Source organism: Chroicocephalus ridibundus, chromosome 1 (assembly GCF_963924245.1).
Source record: "Chroicocephalus ridibundus chromosome 1, bChrRid1.1, whole genome shotgun sequence".
Lineage (NCBI taxonomy): Eukaryota > Metazoa > Chordata > Aves > Charadriiformes > Laridae > Chroicocephalus > Chroicocephalus ridibundus.
The window spans coordinates 103604721-103626805 of NC_086284.1; the positions used below are offsets into that span (position 1 = coordinate 103604721).

General features: G+C 38.3%; 1 protein-coding gene across 7 annotated transcripts in view; it reads right to left on the bottom strand.

The window, feature by feature from the left end:
* Positions 1-22085, bottom strand: part of ITSN1 (intersectin 1) — a 139719-nt gene that overhangs the window by 105831 nt on the left and 11803 nt on the right. For all 7 annotated transcript variants that reach the window (XM_063346125.1, XM_063346119.1, XM_063346101.1 and 4 more), the window contains one exon: positions 1383-1442. In XM_063346125.1, the coding sequence (XP_063202195.1) occupies positions 1383-1410 (28 nt within the window). In that variant the 5' untranslated portion in view covers positions 1411-1442. The remainder of the gene's footprint in view (positions 1-1382; positions 1443-22085) is intronic.

A 22085-nucleotide genomic window follows, 5' to 3' on the forward strand; every position in this document is an offset into this window, starting at 1 on the left:
GTCCATGTTTAAATATGGGTCCATGCAAAGCACAGCCCTAAGTAACCAAAAGGAAACACTTCAGTCGAAACAAGCAGATTTTTTTCCACATCATGACTTCTCTTAGATTGTGAAAAACATGGTGAAATGAAGCTATTCAGAAATTTTTACATGATCTGAAAGGGTATCCTACATGAAACTGTCCGGTGAGTTTATTTGCTCAAAGCTTTCGGTAGCCACTTTCACTCCCAAAATGAGGAAGTCTTGGACCAAACAAGATTTCATTCACAGAGGGCTGGACTTAAAGATAATCGAGGCAATGAATTGCAGCTTCTGATTATATGTTTGCTCTAGCTATCATGTGAAAAAAGATGCTTTTGTTGTGTTTTATGGACTGGCAGAGATTGCATCCAATCAACTGTGTTTAACAAGGATTGGGTTTCTCTAACAACATACTCTGAGTAACATGTGTGTTTCCTGAAGTCTCCTACTGAAACACTAACACTAGATACAAATTCTTAGCTATATCCAATGTTCCTAGCTGCAGCTGATCCAAAAAAACAGACTTCCATATATATTTATATACATACACACACTTTTTTGTGTGTTTTTGTATGCATATTTATGTGTATACATGTATATACAACCACACAACAAGAATCATACCTGCATCTCCAGAGAAAAGCCCTTAACAGATGCAACATTTAAGTGGAACCAAACTAGTTACTTAAGGTCTCAGAACTAAATTTTATCTTTATAAGCTTTCTTCAGATCAGTTGCAAAACTGGGCTCAAGAACGTCTTTCATGTGAATAGCAAAAAGTAATGTCTCTATTGCACTACCAGAACCCTTCCTGGATCCTTCAAAAAGACTGAAGTTCAAGATGCCATACCTTCCCCTGTTATAAATGGAGAGCTAAAAAATGCAGCATCTTTGTTCTAATCTACACATGGATTATGGGACAATAAGGAAAAGAAATTTGAAGTGATAGCATCCAAAGGCATCTGCTGTACTTTTTAGCAATTAAAAAGTCCAGGAATCCTCAAAGAAAAACCATATCCAACTGTTAGCCATGACTAGCGCAGAATTAGGCTATGCCCTACTGCCAGTGGTTGAGTGGCCTGAATCTGCCCTACAGTTCCAAACTGTAGGACTGTAACGGATCAATGCACAAAAGAGGGATACAGCACAGCTTTTCTGTTTGACTCTTCTGAGATGCCTCTGCAAAATTTCATGTGTGTTCTCCAATTGATCTGCAAAACCATCACAAATCAGATAAACTATCATCTCAGAAATATATACTATCCATAAACACTTCCATACAGAGCATATTTGGAAAGCAATAGATTTATGCAGAGTTTTTGTATATAAGAATAGTTCAGAATACACTATAAACAACTTACCCCCAAAAGGTGTTGGAAACTGAGCCATGGTTCTTTCACTTTTAGCTTGTTAATAGATGCCTGAAAAAGAAAAAAACAAGATAATAAAAAAGTTACATTATCTTCCATCTTGGATATATTTTCTGTACCACCACATAATTAATGGGTACAGCAAAAATAAAGGCAATGAAGAAGCAGGATCATATAAATACTACATGCAAGAACTGTTACTTACAAGAGAACTGGTCTGATTTTTTGTACTACCCTATGCATCCATGAGTGCATTTTCATACTAGTAAATAGCTACATTTCAGTTCTGTTTAAAGAATGTCCTCAAAAACAATCTTCATTTACAAACAATCAGCAACGTAATACAGAACAGAGTTAACTCAGCCACAACAGACGAGATCTCAGTGACACTGCTCAAGGCTGCATTATTTTACCGGGTGTTAGAGCTCTGCTCCTAGTTAAGGGCAAAATTGACTCTATTTCCAACTGTTGAAAACGTTCAACATTATCAGTGATCTGGTTTTTTATTCCCAACAGAAAAACTCGTGAAATGCACTGTTTTGCTTAGAGTTCCTTTGTTTTAAACAAATTACATTAAAAAATGAAACTAAGATTTCAAGACTGCTTTACCCCCAAACTAATAAGCACATTTAATAAGCACATCCGAACAAACAAAGTGCTAAAGGTGACATCCCAAGCAAAACCACATTAGTTGGTGGGAGATACTCTCAAGTTATCACTGCTTGCTTTTCAAATAAAAGTAATCCACACAGTCTAGAAATTTAATCTTTAAAGAAAAACGAAAACATTTTTCTTACTCCACACAAAGACTGACATGAACTGCCTGAGCCACGAGGACAATAGCTAGCAACAGAGCCACAAAACAATGAAAAAGCAGCCTCTTGTCCTACTAGATTCCACTCATGTTTTCCAGGCAACAGGAGAAAAGCGAAAAAAAACAGAATCAGAAGGAGAATAATTTAGACTGCTTGAACAGCAGCAGAAATTTATCAATATCACTAAGAAAAGGCATTAACTTGCATCAACAATTTCCTTTTGTGTGAATTTCTTGTTTGCTCCCCTCCCCATCCCCCTTTCACACTTCCCACATACTCTTCTGGCTTCCAACTTGGGAACCTACTATATATACACTCCACAGATGTCACTGCAGAAAAACCCACAGCACTTTTGTAAGCCAGTCTCCCCATCAGTTGTAATTTAGAGAACGATGAAAAAAATACTGAATTTTTTTTCTCATAATTTGGCAGAGCAACGAAGCATGGTACATGACTCAGAAACCTTCCTCCCAAATGCCAGGTAACACAGCCAATACTATTTTCATGCACCGCAAGCATTATCTCAAAAGCTTAAAGTCACATGCATACTGATACAGTGTCTTCAGAATAAGCTGTTTTAGCGGTATGGCTCTTTCAAAAGCATTTCTAAGTGCTAGAAGATCAGCACTTTAATCTTTGCTTATGTTTTCTTACTCTACTCTGTTGCAGGCAATACCTCTATTATGCTTCTATTTTTTAAAACTGCAAGCAAACTCTAGTTAAAAAAAAAGAAAAAAAAAAAAAAAGAGTTCTCTGAACTTCCACACATATACTCTTGAATCTTACAGCACAGGCATTTTTTATGCTTGAGTGTTAAAAAGATAACATGAGAGAGCAGAGCACAGATTCTCTTCCTATTTCAATATCCCAGAGTATGCAGAAGGACAGGAAAAGTACTTGGAGCAGTAAAAAGGAGGACAAGAGACTTGAAAAGGAGAACTAGAGAGTAGGTTGGGGAAGGGTGGTGGTGGTGTTTCTTTTGGTTTGGGGTTTTTTTGCAAGCTAGGAAAACTTAAATATTGTAAATACTGGGACAGAAGAGTGCATAAAAGGATTGAAAGTGTTCAGCCGCTTAAGGGAAGATACTCCTCCACAGATTACTAATACTCCAAAGGAATTGGTAGTTTATTCTTCCTCTACCTTGAACACATCAGAAAGAGGGGAAGGAGTGGGAAGTCTCAAGACCAGCCCTGTGCTGGATGCCAAAGAAAGCATAAACCATTCTAAAGAGCTTCTGGAGAGAAAGAAAAGAAAAAGAAAAAAAACCCCAGGAGTTAGCAGTAAACAGATTAAATAGCAATGGGTAAAGCAGAGAAAAGGAGCAGAAAGCTATGTTTAAGCTTGAGAGACTGAAAAACAAAATAGAATAGACTGCAGACAGACATACAATAGGAAGCAGACAGATGGAGAGAAAGATCAACATATTCCAGTAAGACAGTAATTAAAGTTTGCTGTTTATTGCCAATGTAACACCCAACTTCCACAACCAGAGGTTTCATTTTACATGCCCGAGGTGACACCAAGGGCCATAACTCTACAGGAATTAAATTTCGCAACCGCGTACAGTTGATTCCAACAATTCAGGGTCTGTTATATACAAAAACGAGGGTTAAAAGAGATCAGAAATTTCACAGCATTCCAATATTAACTTCTTAGTTTTTAGTTTAAGTATCAAAGAGCCAGAGAACCTGTCCTCCAAGGAAAGACTGAAGGAGTTAGGTCTTTTCTCCCAGGAGAAAAAAGACTCACAGGGGACCTCATCACAGTAGTCCAGTATTTAAAGGGTGGCTACAAAGAGGACGGAGGCTTTCTCTTCACAAGACACCAGATAAAGAAGGGGCAATGGGTACAAGTTGCACTGGGAGAGCTTTCATATCAATGTAAGAAAGGAATTTTTTACATTGAGATCAATCACTGGAATAACCTCCCCAAGGAGATCATAGAGTCCGCATCACTGGAGATTTTCAATATGAGGTTGGACAGGGTGCTAGATAATCTCATCTAGGCTCCCAGGAAAGGTTGGACCAAATGGTCTTTTGAGGTCCATTCTGACCTAGGCTATTCTATGGTTCTATTTTTTGCATTGAAGATCTCTGGGATGGAGACTAGGTATTATTGATCCAAAAAGCATCTGGCATAGTCATTATATTATAAATGTATCACGTGTTTTTGAATTATTGTAATGAAAATACAAGCACTGACATTCCAATTTGCAATATTATTTTGAAACATTAACAAATTGTTCTACATCTGCATTCCTCATACCCTAATCTCTACTGGTTCCACAACAGCGTTAACTCCTCTGCCTTCGTTGTTCATCCCGAGGCCCCCAACAAGAAAGAACGCATAGTCAAAATAAAAATCATGTAGGAACCAACTGACCAGAAAGCTGCCAGAAAAACAGAATGGGTAAACTGAGCTCCGTACCATTCCCTTCAGGAAAGCAGTAATTTCTCTCTAACTAACTACTGATATTCATGTTTGCAGGAACTTCAGTCTCTCGGCAAATTTTTGAACTCCATCAAATTCAACTGACATTGACCATTGAGTTCAGAAATTATTCAAGCAGGAGGAAGGAGAGACAATAAGGGGAACCACAACTGCACTGTCAGTCAATTGTTGAGAAACACAACTGCACTGTCAGTCAATTGTATGCACTGTTTTGTTAGAAAGCCAGCACAAAACTCTTACCACAAGCAAAATTATGCTAGTAATGAACTGTTAAATAACTGTTCATCAAATAATTTATTTTCCACAAGAATCAGAAGATGCAACAGATTCTAAAAGCAGTATGAAGTAAGAACAATACAGAACACTGAGCTACTCACCTTTACTTGTCCACAAAAAACCATCCCTACCCTGAGATTTGACAAACAAATCCAACATTAAACACTTCCTTCTAACATACATCGCTTAATCTATAAATAACAGAGAGATATACATCTAATCTACACACAATATAAACCACTAAACACTACGATTATTCACAAGTTCTGTACTTCCCAACTCTCCAGAAAAGGCATACACACCAGCTTTCAAATTCATAGAGTGGCAGCCACATCAACCATCCTGCATGCCCTCTCCTCACAAAGGTCTGTGCAGCACCACAACGTGTTTTTGTTCTCAGGTCAGTGAAAGCACTGTAACGAACAAATGATGTTCCAGTAGATCAATAATCTCCAAATGCACACAAGACCCATTATACACATCTGCTCTCTATAATTCTTTTCTGCGCAGGATTATTACACTACGTTGTTATGAGCAGGCAGAAAGGATGCTGGTTGTGAGCATTGTTTCAGTTTCACTCAACATCTACTGTGTTCAGGGGTTTTACCTCTCTGTCACTTGGGAGGTGGAAAGCCCACAAGGTCTGGGAGTGAACATTTCCAGTGAGGAAAGTGGGGAAAGAGAATGTTATCTCTCAAAAATAACGGAGCTGATAGGACCAGATGAGCCTACACTTTTCAGTCTGAAGACCAACGCTATTTCTCAGAGGTAAGGAAATGGGCAATACTCGGAGGTAGGTTCTCAGCCCTGATTTGTCTTCCACTGTGGCAATCCTACCGGAATACATACAATCCTCCCATCCATGATCTCCCACAGACTTCAGAGCGCAACGAGGCTTTCCCCATGCCTGATCATGGGGGATGACGGAATGTCATACTGGCACACGGATGTAAAGTGTAGAACAAACATCAGGACCAAGGCATTCAAACAGGCATAACTTTCATATTCTCTACAATTAGAACTTTCATAATCTACACAATTATTTTTATATACAAAAAAAAAGTGTTAAAACATACATTTAAAAGGTTATTTTATCAGGAAAATTTGCTTACACCCAGCTCTGAGCAAGGGAGACAAGGAAATGCCCAGACATCTCAGCTGTTAGCACTCTCTCTTCCATCTTACACTATTGCAGGTAAGCCCAGAAATATTTTATTTCCCATCTTTCACTCCAAATAATTTAAGCTCTTCTCATAAACCAATATTCTATATAGAAGCAGTAGTCTCTTTGATATATACTAGAAGTACTCTTTTAACATTCTGCTCCTCCTTAAAGGAGTGCTTTCTAGACTAAAAGTTATTCATATTTAAACATACACAGAGACTAACTCCATATGTACATAAGCCCAGATTGTATCTAAATTTAAGCACTGATGCCTTATCTAAGTTTTTACCTTGACGAAATGATCAGGTTGAAAACAACTACACTAAAAAGACTTATGTGTAAAAGTCAGACATGTATGAAAATTCCTTCCACTGCGTATTAATATATGGACTTTTAACAGTCTGGCACAAAACTTTATTATAGTTTCTATTTAAAGTTATCTGTGCTCTTCTAGGACATGTTTACATAGAAAACTGCAATAAATCCATAGAAGGTACACATTAAGAGCAATTTAGCTATTTCAGTGCCATGTGTCTTTATATGGACAAGTTTCACACAAAAAAGATTACATTTTTATTTTCCTTAAAACGCAGCACAGCACTTCTATTCCTAAACTATCATTCACAAGATAATTTGGGCAAACAATTCAAGAAGTAATTCCTGAGGCAAGTTATCAGTCACTTCCTCGTCCTACAGGAAAAAAAGAAACAAAACCAACCAGATAAAAACCCCACATCCTTCACAAGAATTCCAAATTATTACAAAATACCCCCAAGCAGGATGTCATGTGAGTATCACAGACTAACAGTAGGTTCTGTTGTTTTCCCATGTTACATGGGAAAAGCCTTTATACTAGCATTACTAAAAGGACTCTGATAGTTTCAGCAAAGCCTGGGAATTTTAGACAGATTTTGGAAAACACTTTGAAACGTTCATGTAGGTTTCTTGCTCTTTGGAGATCAGATCATTAATACAGTTACCAGTTTCAGTGAAACTTTTCAGAGTTTCTGCTCTTTACAGGAATGACTTTGGTGGACGAGAAGCTCAACATGAGCAGGCAATGCGCACTTGCAGCCCAGAAAGCCAACCGCATCCTGGGCTGCATCAAAAGAAGCACAGCCAGCAGGTTGAGGGAGGTGATTCTGCCCCTCTACTCTGCTCTCATGAGTCCCCACCTGGAGTACTGCGTCCAGCTCTGGAGTCCTCAGCAAAAGAAGGACATGGACCTGTTGGAATGGGTCCAGAGGAGGGCCACAAAGATGATGAGAGGGCTGGAGCACCTTTCCTATGAGGACAGGCTGAGAGAGTTGGGGTAGTTCAGCCTGGAAAAGAGAAGGCTTTGGGGAGACCTTATAGTGGCCTTCCAGTACCTAAAGGAGGCCTACAGGAAGGATGGGGAGGGACTCTTTATCAGGGAGGGGAGCGACAGGACACAGGGTAACGGTTTCAAACCAAAAGAGGGTAGATTTACATTGGATATCAGGAAGAAATTCTTTCCTGTGAGGGTGGTGAGACACTGGAACAGGTTGCCCAGAGAAGTTGTGGATGTCCCATCCCTGGAAGTGTTCAAGGCCAGGGTGGATGGGGCTTTGAGCAGCCTGGTCTAGTGGGAGGTGTCCCTGCCCATGGCAGGGGGGTTGGAACCAGCTGATCTTTAAGGTCCCTTCCAACCCGATGCATTCTGTGATTCTGTGTGATTCTGGGACTTCTAACTGTAAAGACCTTCACAAATGTTAAGTTCTACTGTTTCTTTTATTTTTAGCCAAGCATCCAAACAAGATTAACAAGACTAGTCACCATTGCAAATGCTTTTCAATATCTGTGGCAATGATCAAACTCTGAGGTCACTTCTGTATTCACAGTATTTATCTTCAGCTATAGGGAAAGGATAACCTGACCATAAAAGACAAAAAATCACTGTAAACCCACCAAGCAGGCAACAGGTGTAGTAGCAAGGCACTCTTCTCTTCTCTCCACACTAAGTCAGAAGACACTTCAAGACTCTAACAAAAAAAGAACTCCTTACTTTCTTAAAACAGCAAAAATGGAGACATCTATCAACCCAATGCTGTCACTTATCAACAACTGTGGTGGAAGCCCCAGACTAACAACAAAAATAGTGTTTCTGTGTACAACAAATCTGCAAACAGTTAAGGACATTGTTTATTTTCTGGCCATGACACTGTCACTTTATCTTGTTCAGTCACATAAGCTTTAAGTTTCTGCAGGAAAGCCCTCCACAACTGCTTCCACAGGAACTACCAGGTTTTTGTCTGTTCTTGCTAAAGTACTACATAAGGGACACACTGTCCAAAACACATTTTATTACTTCAAGACCTCAGGGTCAAAGTTCAAGAGGATGGTTATGAAGAACATTCATATGAAGAACATATGAAATCAGACCTGTACCGCTCAAAATTCTCAGACAAGTTTAAGATCCAGACGACAGACTTTTTTTGCCATCCAGATAAACAGCTGGCTTGCTGTCTTCCACAATTTGTCTTTCATTAAAACAGTACTGAGTTTTCCAGGCTACACTAACTCTTACACTTCTGGGTGAAAGTTTTTCACATTTCTTTAACTGACACCTAAATATTATTATTAATAATTATTAATTTAACCTGAGCGAGGTGTTCAGAATTTGTCTTTAACAAACCTACAAGATTATTTCTTCTGAAAGAGTTCAGAGATTAATCCCTTGAAAATGTAGTCCTTTTCTTCCTCCAGTACACGAGATGCAATTAGATAACTGGTTATTGGCATTAATATCATCCCTCCTGCTGCAAATGAGAATGACAATCCCGTTTCAAAGCTGGGGATACTATGGCAGGAAAGCATTCTAATTCATGGTAAAAGTTAATAGTGTAACTTGGAACAGAAACCTAATTCAGTCTGGTCATGAACCATGAGAACATATTTTGCACACGGGTATTACAAGCAGCAGAGAAACTAAAATGATAAGGTTGGAAATGAGAAGTTAAAGAAACAGATCTTCCAGCGTCATTACATTCTGCATCTTCATCCATGTAAGAAATGTTGCTGGTGACTATGTATTACCAGCAGTACTCAAACAGCTCCCAAGCACTCTAATTAAAATATTTCAGGATAGTATGGGCTATATAATCAAAGCAAAAGCCTTTCCCTTAAGCAGTTCCCAGTTTAATCAAACAGAATTAACATTAGGAGGAAAGCAAGCAAAGGCTGTAGTGATAAGATCATTTTGTTGTATAGTCTGGCTAGCACAATTTGAATGGCTCTTTCTAATCTTGTACATACATGGGCTGTTTTTAATCTTGACAGCATTTCACCCAGTAATTCCAGTACTGAGTGAACTGTGACTGAATTACAGCATCTTTTTAAAGAGATGACTAGCTTTCATTTAAAAAGATTTAACATGATGGAAAATCCACTCCATCACTCATCTGTTTCTAAAATCCTTATTAAGAAATAAAATAAATATCTTCGTTTATTTTCACTTTAATATTTGTTCATTCTGAATCACCAAACCTTGTAAAGTATGAATTATTTTCTTATTTTTCAGAACAAACATTAAGTAGTTTCTTAACACTCAAAACTTTCATTTTTTCTTTTTAATTGTCTTTATTTACACAGGTGTAGTAATAAGGTGCTTTTTTGTTTGGGGGGTGGGCGTGGGTGTTAAAAAGCTTCATTAACACAACTGCAGTTGGCAAATTCTGACTCCTCCCCCTTCAAAACAAATTCTAAAACTAGAAATCTGAAACAAGAATTAGGGAGTTAGGTATATATGCCACACCTACAAGGTAGCCTTAAGAATAGTCTGGCATTAACTTCAAGAATGATTCAGTAAGGAGCACAAGGAAATGGATCATATCACTGATAGATATGAAAGTATTGTGCTCTCTCAGACCCTCAAAGTCTATTTTGTTTCACAAACATGAACTTGAGCAGTGATCTCAACTGCCAGTGAGTAATGGTTTATAGTTATACTGACTGCTAACAGAATCAGATAGAGCATATTGGTTCTGCTATTTACATTACAGAAAATGAAGACAGTCATGCTTTATTTCAGAACCGTTAATCTGGCTGTCTCTATGGCTCAAGGATCACTAAGCAATGGCACTTAGAAGATACACTCAGAACAAAAGAGAAGTGGCCAAAGCTTGGAATACAGCCTTAGCCAAAGAAAAGCGAAGCCTGAGTGCTCTGTAACACCTAAGTCCTAGTTTTGTTATTTGTATATTAGTCTATTATTCTAAGAGGCTGATACGTCACATCACATCTTTAACTTAGCCACCCTTAACTTTTTAACTCTTAGCTTTTCAGACAGTAGAGCACAGTTGTTTTGAAAGCCCAACATAGCACTGCATCACTTCTATTTCACTACGCATTTTTCCCTTATCAGATTTCTAATCTCTCCAGTCCACATAAAAAAGTAGCATTGTTTGTTCCTTTACTGCCTCAGCAAGAAGTAGCCCAACTACGAGATAACAGGATTACGCTTCTTTTTTTTTTTCAGATTAACTCTTTCCTTATTCCTACATCAACTATCACAGCAAAGCTGCTTCCACCGCCTCTTGGCCACCTCCTGTAGTGAGGTGGACACTACTATATTACTTGCAAGTCAAGAAGGTCACATAAATATACCAGAGGGTAGCTGATAAATTTCTTCCCCTGCTTTCCTACAGATTCCCACTACACAACTCTGCATGAACGCCCCTATGTTTCACCATACTGATCAAGCATTACTCCAGTGTTCCTGCCTTCTCAAGGCATCATTTTAATCCATCATTGCCCCTTACCTCCACTGCAGCTAAAACCACCCTAACTGCAAGGATGCCTTTTTCATACCCCTGCACAAGCTCAGCAGTCACAGAGGTGAAGATGGTGGACCTGTGAGCTGTGCTTTCAGTCACAGGACTGAAACGCAAAGAAATTACAGATACAGTTTAGATCTGTGCTCCCCCTTTCTGAGTAGGCCAACGTAACTGTCTCTAATATTAGACAGACCAGAATCAAATGACTCAAAACCCAGCTTGATGTTCTTAGAGGAACGAAGACAGTGAAAGGGATAGGTCAGAGCCATCAAGTCTTTCTTGGACAGCAGTAGTGGTCTTCTACGCCAAGATTTCATTACTTGTAGGCCTAACCTAATCCCACGTAGCTATGCTGTGCAAATTCCCATTCTTGTCTGAACTTGACAGCTGATCATTTGAAATGGGGACAATGAAAAAAAAGGAAAAGAAAAAAAAAAATCAGATGTGCTAAGTTCTTTCATTTCACATTGTCCATCTCTGCCCCAAAGTAACAGTTATGCTGGGGGGAATAGTAGGAAGGAATAAAATGCCCAGAGTCAGCACAAGTGTAAGTCAAAAGAGTTCAGGATCTGCATGTTCACTCCCTTTCCCTTCCTCAAAACCATAAGATACAAAGGTCTAGTAGGGCAGAGATAGGATAAAGTTGGTGATATAAGAGAAGGCACAGATGGCTCTGTCCTTTGAACTACTCCAGTGTAGGTCAGTTTGTCCTCCATAAGCATCTGCTTTTCTGAACTCTTAGAGGAAATGGGATCATCAGTTACATAAATGCAGTGGTACAGCAAAAACAGTTTGCTACAGCAGATTTGTCAAGCAGATTTTCAAAATAGTGCTTTAATAGGAAGAATCATCCAGCATCAACAAAGCCTTATCAGCATCTCAGCAGTTGTGTCAGACCACATCACTATTGACTGAAGTAGCCAACATCTCCCACCCATGTACCTTCTGCTCTGAATTTCTTCAAAACTCTGCCTTCCTAACTCTTCTGTATGACATTAGGAGCACTTTCAGATACCAGAACAGACATATATTATGTCATTTAGACAAGTATTCCTGTTATTAGCCTTCCTTCTGGTCACACTTCACCCTGTTGTCCAGACACAGGTTGATAGCAGTCATTCTCTGTGGCTTACTCCTCTACTTTTTTTTCTTCTAGTCACATTGATTTCCTTGAGAATGTCAATTCAAGAACTTTGATCTCAGGGCAAAACTCTCTCTGAAGGAGACCTCATAAAATATATAAACATTCCTTGAACCTGCCCTGAACATGAGTAGCATCCATAATGGATGTCTAACCTCCCTGCACTTAACCAAAGAAAAGACCCCGGAACAATGAAAATGCATGGCAAAGACTTGCTCATTGTTTTTGTTTTCAAAAAGAAAAAAAGAAGATAATTTCAAAAAGAAATCACTTATCAGTGAATTGCCCAAAACCATTCAGCAGCACCTTGTGAGAGAAGCTTGTTCTTTGGAGCTAGACCAAAACAGACGTTAAAACAAATCCTGAAGATGAGGATGCCTTCCTAACTTTTTTGGAAATAACTTTTTTCTTCCACAACAGAGCTTCCCAGAGAAAAGGGTCCCACAAACACTCTGCAAAAAGTTATAGTTTCAGCTGTTGGGGTTATAATGACAAAGCAAGCACTTAACAAAATTCTCAAGGTTTAATTATGAGGATTCTCGCATTGAGCTAAAAAAAAATCTTACTGACCTATAAAGCCACCGATGCAGCGCACACCAGGCAATTCTCTGTTCTGTGGCACTAACATGCAGGTACAGCCCTGACCCCAGCACTGTATAAGGCAACTGAATGTATTTGTGTACAATGCAGTGATCTAAGTACTGCATTCACCCCAGTTATCTGACCCTTTTGATTTCATCACAAGCAACTCATATAATTTATAAGTAATAAAAAGCATACAGCTATAAAAATAATATATATGTAGCACAAGCTTCACACGTGTGGGTATCTACACAGAGTGCCATGTCACTTAGCATCAAACAGTAAAGTTAAATCCTTTTTGTTACAAGGATGAGTTTAAACAGTTATATGGAGTGCAGGTGCCCAGGTGCTGGCAGTGGGGAGCTGCCGGGGTGGTCTCTCTGAGGCTCCAACAGACCCACCGCAGGGCACAGCTGAGCCCATCAGGCAGGATGGCAGCGCCTCAGGGAAATTGTGTGTGTAAGGAAGGGCAAAACACTGCCTGATGGTGAGGGGAAAAGCGTGAGCAACAGCCCTGTGAGCACCGAGGTGAGAGGAGCAGCTGCTCCAGGAACCCAAGCAGGGATCCCCCGCAGTGACCATGCTGAAACAGGTGTTGCCTTGCAGCTCATGGAGGGACCACAGTGGAGCAGTTATCCATGCTGCAGCCCATGGAGGACCCCAAGCTGGAACAGATTTATCCTGAAGGATTGCAGCCTGTGGAGAGGATACAGCTGGAGCAGGGGAAAAGCATGCAGAGGAAGAAACAGCAGAGAAGAGGTGTTACGGACTGAGCCACCATTTCACACCCCTCACTGTGCTGCCTGGGGCACGAGGGAGGCAGAGGAGTCGGGAACGAAGGAGTGAAGTTGAGCCTGGGATAAAAAGAGGGGGAAAGGTGTTGTTTCAATTTGTCTTTGTTTCTCACTATCCAAACCTATTTTAAGTGGTGATAAATTAAATTAATTTTCCCTAAGTCAAGCCTGTTTTGTCCGTGACTGTAATTGTTAAGTACTCTCCCTGTCTTTATCTCAACCCACAAGGTTTTCCACCCTATTTTCTTCCCCATCCTGTTGAGGGGGAGAGTGAGCAAGCAGCTGGGTGGGCATGTGGCAGCCACCAAGGTCAACCCATGACAACATACTAACTTATTTGTAGAAACCAGTATTCCATCTGTGGATGATCCTGACCCTTTAGGAGACTACATAGGAAATGTCATAGAATTAGAAAAAGCATGAACAGATAGAACTGTTCTGACTTAGGAAATTATTTTTATATAATATAAATATACATAAATAATGAAAGTATGTGTGGACTGACTCATACAAAGTTTACCAAATTTTGGCTTCTGCTCATTTGGCACACAACAGGCTTTAAGAGGTCAAAGCTCTCTAAATACAGTAACACAGTGAATAAACTCCAATGCTACATTTTAGTCAATGAAATTGTGACAAACTGTTTAAAAAGGGGACACAGTCTCTTTTCTACTTCAAGTAAGAAACATATACAATAAGCAGTACCTGCTATACAGGATACAGTTCAATAATCCTGTCTTTCTGAAATTGAAGATCACCTGAAGGCAGGCACCTTTAGCAGAATAGAGAACTTTACTAACAAAACAATACAAATAATAGTTCCCAGGTGAATACAGAGAACATATTTGAGTCTAAAGCAGCTGACATACTGCAAGGAGTTAGTTACTGTTTCTTTTATGAAGTACATAATTTTATTTAATTAGAGCTTTACTTGTTCTAAGATCAACTCTTTTCCGTGAGCAGGATCATCAGTTCTCAGCTTTACAGAAAATGAAATATTTCTTTTAAAACAAACCCAATTAAAGCAATGGTATGTAGTTTGATAAAGGAAAAGATACCTTTGGAAAAAAAGAAAATACTCCGAAGAGCTACCTGATGTTACCTAAGGACAGCAGTGTACCATTTAACACAAACTTGCTTCCAGCAGACAATGAAGAGACAAAACAGCACTTTAAATAGCAACTGCATTGGGAAAAAATGCAAATGTTGGATGAACAGATAGTGAAACTTCCTGTACTGTTTTTCATACAGTGATAAGGACAGACCCTTGGGCATTTGTAAAATTAAGGTATTTCCTTACACTAGAAAGGTTGCTTATCAGACAACAGTACATATGGAGGATAAAGGATTCTCTTACATTGTCAAGAATGCAAAAATTGCATAAAGCTTAAACAAGTAATTAAATATGTTAAAGCTCAATTGCTAGAGGTAATGCCTCTTATTTAAAATATGCCTAAGAACACGCTAATAAACTGAAGTAAAAGGGCTTAACTGCATACAGCAGGGTATATCCCAAAGTAAGTTTTTGTTTCCTTTTTCCATCAGGCTACTTATTCCCCTCCAAAACACCTAGGAGCAACTTTCACAAAAGTGCAAAAACTTTTCAGGTGTGTCCACGAGGTTAGGCAATTGATATACACAATGGGATAAGGGAAAGAAAAATGTTTTGCAAGATGAAATGGTAGATGGTAAGCACATATATAAAAGTTTTTAGAAGTACATTCCAATTTATAAATCCTATTTCTATATTAAACAGAATTATCAACTGACTGCAAGTACAGTTGACTGGCACAAAAAATTATTTAAGGGCATGCGACAATTTTCCTTTCCAGATGACAAGCATTCTTGCTATCAGTTCCACATAAATCAGTCTCCTGCATCTCAACAACAATCGGAAAAGTTTCAATCCTTGGTTGGGGTAAAAGATTCTTCAAATGTTAAGATACAAGGACACGCATAATCCCACTGAATATATTACTGGTATTAATAATGAGTTCAGAAGCAGCAAAAAATGATAAAAACAGAAACAAAAAGAGGAAGGTTTTCCATATAATTTCACTAGAATTGAGGTGCAAGTATTTATGCAACACAGAGTCCTTCAAAGCACACATACAGTGAGGTTAAGGTTTCCTTCACTACAAAAAGAGACAGAAAGAAGCAAGAGGTTTTTCTGAAGAATGGACAGATTTCAGCTTTAGTCATAACAAGCAGGGTGTTGCAAACACTACTCCACAGCAGCACTTTCTAACTGCTGAGCAGCTGAGGGATCAACGGGATCACTAAAACTCAGTGTCACCAAGTTTCAGGCTGCAAACACCTCGCATTTCTAACAAGGGTTGAGAATTATTTCAAGCCTACGCAAGAAACAGGATATACACACAAACTAACCAACTCCAAGAAAAAAAACTACATACAGAAGACAGGACATTTTTAAAAAAAGATACATATATCAAGCAGGTGCTCATTCTCAGTACATAGATATTTGCAGCTAATAAGGTGGTTTCTCTGAAGAATGCAGGTTACAGGGGGAGGATACCATATGCACCATGATGCATGATCTGGAAAGCAGGCTACTTTTTTATGGTCCTTCTGTAAATGACCAAAGAAGTCTGTATGGTTAACAATACTGAAAAGAGTAATTTCTCTGTACTGAAATGCTTTAATACCTCTTCCCAGGATAAAAATTCCTTTCCTTAAAGAGAATAAGAACATTAACATTATTGTTAGTGCTAATGGTTTATTTGCTGTAAGTCACAAATCTGCAGCATGGGGAGGTTTATTTACTGTAGCTTACAAATTTCTCCCCTGCGGGTACTTCAAAAGTCATCTGTTTTTCAGTACCTAGTAATCAGGAAAATTTGTTACAAGTCACATTATGGTTGTGGGGCTGTCTTTGACTAGGAAAAAAAAAAAATCAAACTGCAAAATTGTAATACAATGCTCTGATTTCCCAACATAATAGATCTAAAAAACCTTTCAAGTTTGACTCAAGTAGAAAGTGAAGACAGCTATGAAAACAAGCCTACTGAACTCCTTAAAAACCCTCACATTCACAAGTTTTTAACATGCTAACTATTAAACAGTGTCCAACTACACATGTAAGTACAGTTCTGCTGGTACAGAACAGTATGATCCTTATTCACTGAAGTTGTGGGGTGGCAGCACGTTGATTACTATGAAGAGACACCCTGAACCTGACCCTCAAAGAGACTTGTTTCTTCAGCAGAGGCAGGGACAGAAAAAAGTAACTTAAGAGATGAAACATTTATATGGGAACTAGTAAAGAAAGGTCAGAGAGAGGACGGTCAACAAAGAAAGAAGTAAGACAAACCTGATAGAAGTGCAGGAAGGACATGATGCTACAGCAGACTTAACATCCACCTCATAGTTCAAACACAACTCATTCCTTCCCTCCATCAAACTCCCACAGCTCTTCCAGCACTCATGTAAAACCTCACAAAGATGAAGCTTTCCAAGTTTCACACTTCTGAGATCAAATACACTCAGAAGATGATGTTACACCCATCACCCAGTGATGACACAAAACGATGATCTGAAGACAGACCTTTGTTTTAGGATCTGACTTCCCTAGAGATTAGTATATTTCTTTTTTTAAAGTAGTCAATAGGATTGTAAGACCCCTTCTTTTTCATCTTCCCTCACACTACAAGCCCTAAACGACGTTCTTGTAGAATACAGATGTTGAAGAAGTGAAAAACTCTAGCCATCCTGTTCAATGTGTGAACTTTTAAATTCCTATAGTAGTCATCAGCACCACATCTCACACAGATGGTTCTCTCTTGGTATGTTTGTTGCCATGAGCTTACTTGGGTTCACTAAAAGTTAGCGTCTGTCAAGACAAAGCCATGATTTGCAGGGCATCAGACAGAGACGCCACCTCTAGTACCAATTTAAACAGTTACCAAGTGAAACCTTGTGACCAAGTAAAGAAATATACGTCATCTTCACTAAAATGAGAATTCTGTGCCTAAAAACCTAGTTCTATAAAAAGAGGAAATAACCACACTAAAAAAAAAAAAAGGAATCTGTAGTGTTTAAGTTACATCCTTACAAAGGCTATGAAGCTGTCTGCCTTCTCTCCATTTTTAATCTTGCCATCAGTAACAAGATAAGAGAAATTACAGAATGTTATTTCCCATGCTTTGTTAACAATTACAGCTCAAGCTCCTGAAAAGCTGGTTAAACTTGTGCATCTTCAGCATATTATCCTCCCTTATGGTTTCAAGACTGATAGGATGAAAGACATACACTGAGAACAACCAATATACTGTTATGTCTCCCAAACCAGAAAAAAATATGTCTAGTCCTTAATATTAAACGACTCATGTCAGTTCCTTCCTTTCTCTGCCAATTTCAAGTTCAGGACAAGGCATGCAGCCAAAGCTTAGAAAGATTCTGAAATAAACAGCTCACAAAGTATGTGTACACATATGTAGCAACACTGAAAAAACATTTGACTCCATGTAACAGAAGGGATGTTATACATACTACCATAAAGGAGATATCTTAGTGAATTTAGTTCTCCTGATGCAAAGGGCATTTCTTAATTGCAGCAGTTTTAATTTTTCTCAAATTTAAGAAAGGGAATTTAAGGAATTCTTCTGTCTTTTTGTAAGGTGGGGTTTTTTTTGCACTCTCATTGACCAGTTTTGATCTCATCTTAAAATGGAACTTTACATGCAGGATTCTTATTTTTTCTAGCTGTTCAGGTGACTGTAATCTACTTATCTAATTTGACTAAGTAGTTCTCATAAGTCACTTGGTTTCCAGCCCCAAAAGCACAGTATCCATAGCAGATATGTATCATACCTAATTCAGTTATCACTTCTCACAAATTGAAAACAGTACTCCATTAAGATTTCTTCTAAAAAACCATATTAAGTAAGTAACATTAGTTTTTCAAGATTCTCCACTTTTTGGTCATTCAAACAGGCACTTACTATTAATATAGCAATAAAATAATATTGCTAAGTACCAAAAATTGATTGGAGAAAGGGGAACCTCTTTTTATTGGAGGAACAGGAACACATCTCACTTTGCTAAGAGGATCACATCTGTAGGTCATGAATCAGGCTTATGCATATATATATTAATACATGGGGGAAGCAATAGCAGAGATCTGTAGTTTAAGATTACAAGTGACATTTATTTTCCATTACAAATATATTAACATATCTCCATGCAAGAATGATAGATATCAAAAGTTCGTACAATTTATAGCGCAGAAGGAATAAAAGTTTGCGCAACTTACAGCTCCCACTCGCAGTAGTGGATTAAAACCTCACAGCTAAAATTATTACAATCCCTGTTCATTCAACCTACTCCAGAAGGTACTGAAACTTCTAAGGTGCTTTGCCTCTTGAATCGGGATCAGGATTACTTTATTTCTGAATCCGGATTGTTGAAAATAGGGGCAAGTTTATCTTGAAAATTGAGTCTTATGACTCCAACAGAAGTTAACTTGAGGGGCATTTTCTGCAGCAGAGACATCATCAGAAGAGGCTTGGGGACAGCTGTGAAGGAAGCTTGAAAGAGCAGAGGCTAGCATAATTGGCAGTACATTCAGCAGTAATTTTTCAACTCACACTGGCTGGCTTCAGTACAGCACGGCATACTCTAAGAGTTGGCAACCGACGAGATTTTAAAAATAAACTTTGGATTCTAAAAATACATTTTTGATTATTTACCTTCTGAGTTAAGATCTGAAAATTAAGACTGGCACTCCTTCATCAATCATTACAGCTAATAAGTTACCTTATGAAATGGCAAGGAAGATTTTCTTGTAGTCACTCGTCTACAGGAGAAGTGTAGGCTAAAGATCTTTTACATTAAGTTGTCAATATTTCAGCTATTCAAAAACATCATACACTGAAGCACTTACAACTAAACCTTCATCAGACAAAAAAGCCTTTCTCAAAAACTCAACAGTCTAGTTTTCAACTCTCCTGAAAAATACCAATGGCATTTACTGCTGCTTGAAATGAAAGGAAAAAGATAAAATGAACTTTCTGGAAAGAAGAGTTGGCTACTTGCAGGGGAAAGAATCTGAACTTTTGCTTCAAAATTAACTTGTTCCACTACAGGGAAAGAAAAAGGTAGTAAGTCAACCACCATCTGACATCAGAACAATTAATATATGTCTAATCAAGAACCAATGGAGGCACTAAATATTCTAAGTAAAATATACAGCATTTTCTATTAGATATGTTCAGCTACAAAGCTGTGAACAGTGATAACAGGTCCTGCGAAGCAGTAAATTACAGTAAGTGTGGGACACAGCAAGAGTAAGATCATTAAATTAACTTCCTCTGAAAACCTAGTGACAATAACTAACTTTCCTAAAGCTACAGTACTATTTTCTATCACTTTTAAAGCTTCTAGAGCAATATAAATCTTATACATAAGTCAAATCAACTTTCTCACATAAATGAGTAATAAAGTACCCGTAGAGATAAAGTTACATGAACATGCCTCAGTTCTCATCTGCTTAAATACTGCTGCTGAGAGTTTCAGAACCCAAGAACTCAAAGTACTCCTTCAAATGCACAGCTGTTTCAGTGCAACTTTTAAGCAGAAAAGCCCAAATAACGCAATACAAAATTCCAGTAAAAAAAATGCCAGTTCATACGCTTAAAGGAGAAAAAAGCAGCAGCAAGTAATCCTCAATAAAACCTGCCAGCAAGCATTGCCAAGAGATGTACTGACATTCTAGACTGAATAGGCCATTTACTCACACACTTTTTTTCTTTTTCCTTCTTATTTTTAATTCTCCAACAAACAACATCCTTTGTTTGACAACTGTTTCAAGCTATAGGAGTTCTACTATATGGCAACAGTTCATGTTCTCACTTTAAGACCTGATGAAAAAATCTCACTATTTTGACTACCAGTTCTTAAATGCTAAATACATGACAACAATTGAGTGAATAACACAAGTACCTGGGATATACTTTTGTCTATGGCTCATTTAATCACTGCTTGCACAGCTGAGAATTGGAATGCTTGAGGAGCAAGGGAAAAAAAAAACAGCACCTCCAGTTCCTTCGAGATACTAACAAAAGAGAAAAAAATTTGAATTAGGCCCAGCAGAAAAATCAGCATCTTCCAACCCTGCAATCATTACTTTATTCTGTTGAAAATTTCCTCTTGGGTTAACAGACCAAAAATGAAGTCTTAACAGAGGACTCAAGAAACCTGATTTCCAGCAGCCAGTACACTGTAAGAGCATGCAGTGTTAAAATCCTCAGAGAACTGAAGGTACCAAGTAGAAGAATCAAGTTGAAGTAGAGACAAAGAAACTAGGTACCAGCGCAAAGATTGAAGACTAACAAGAAAATCTAATGCCTTGGGACAACGTACACTATTTACTTGTTAGGAAATACTAGGAAGAGATCTACTGTCTAACAACAACAACAATGGACAAGGGAGGCAAACTTTCTTGAAACACAGACTGCGATGTCAGAGCTAAAGCTAGAAATGACAGCTGGTGACCGACATCAGGCTACACAGAGCAGTAAGTTTTCTGGTTTACTCACCTATTCCCTTACAGTAATCTACTTCAAAATTTGGGTAGTCTTCCATGGGTCTTTCTGGGAAATTAATTTCATTACTGACAACTAAGCAAGCTATCAGGCTGCTTCTAAACTAAAACATTTAGAATATTAAGACAGAACTAAACATACCTGCCTGAACATACAAACAATATACAGGCATTAGAACAAAACACATAGCTTATATCAAACCCTTGAAAGAAGATAATGCTTAAAAAATTCTGAAGGGATACAAGACAAAGAGCATGAACCATCCTGACCATAGCCTATGTTTCAGGCTGATTTATTTCTGAGTAATAAAAAAGCTTTGATTACATAGACAAATACTTAAGATTTGATCTTCTAGAGGGCTGCGTATGGCAATTCAATTGAACCCTGGAAAAGGTTCTCTCTGTGACAGCAGAATTGATCTGCTTCAGTAAACAGCAATTTCAGAGTATCAAGCCCCAGAAACATATCTAAATCACTTGTGAAATAAGCATTATGAAGAAAATAAAATAAACAAAACCCAAAAAGCTCAGAGGGGAAACATAGCTGTTCAAAGTGGTATCGAACAGTTGCAAGAGAGATCTAACTTTGCGATTGATTACGGTGCAAAATTAAGCGTTGCAGACATATAATAGAGACTCAGTTGAACCTCATTTTTTAAATGCTTATCTCTAGAATGGCATAACAACTGAACTGATACACAAAAATGCAAGAAAAAAAAAAATGAGCCACAGCATTAAAATGCTACAGCCTGGCCAAATATGAGTAACTAGATACACAGTGCCAGAGGTCACAGCATCCACCAGCAGCACTGCTCATGCAAGCTATTGAAAAACAGTAATAAAGAAGTCCTACAAGGAGGCACTAAGCCAGCATCATCCCAAGGGAGAAAGAACTTAACACATTTTTTCAGTTACCTTGCCAATAACCTCCCCACTGTATCCAACCCACTAGACATTAAAATCTGGAAGAGATATAATGATTCTATAGCAACCAGCTGCTGAGATATTTTTCAAACAGAATGAACTGAATACAACTGCCAAATACTTTCCCAACAAATTTAGCCTGTTTCTAGTGGGAGGAGAAAAGTATGTTCACTGCTGTGATTCAAGATA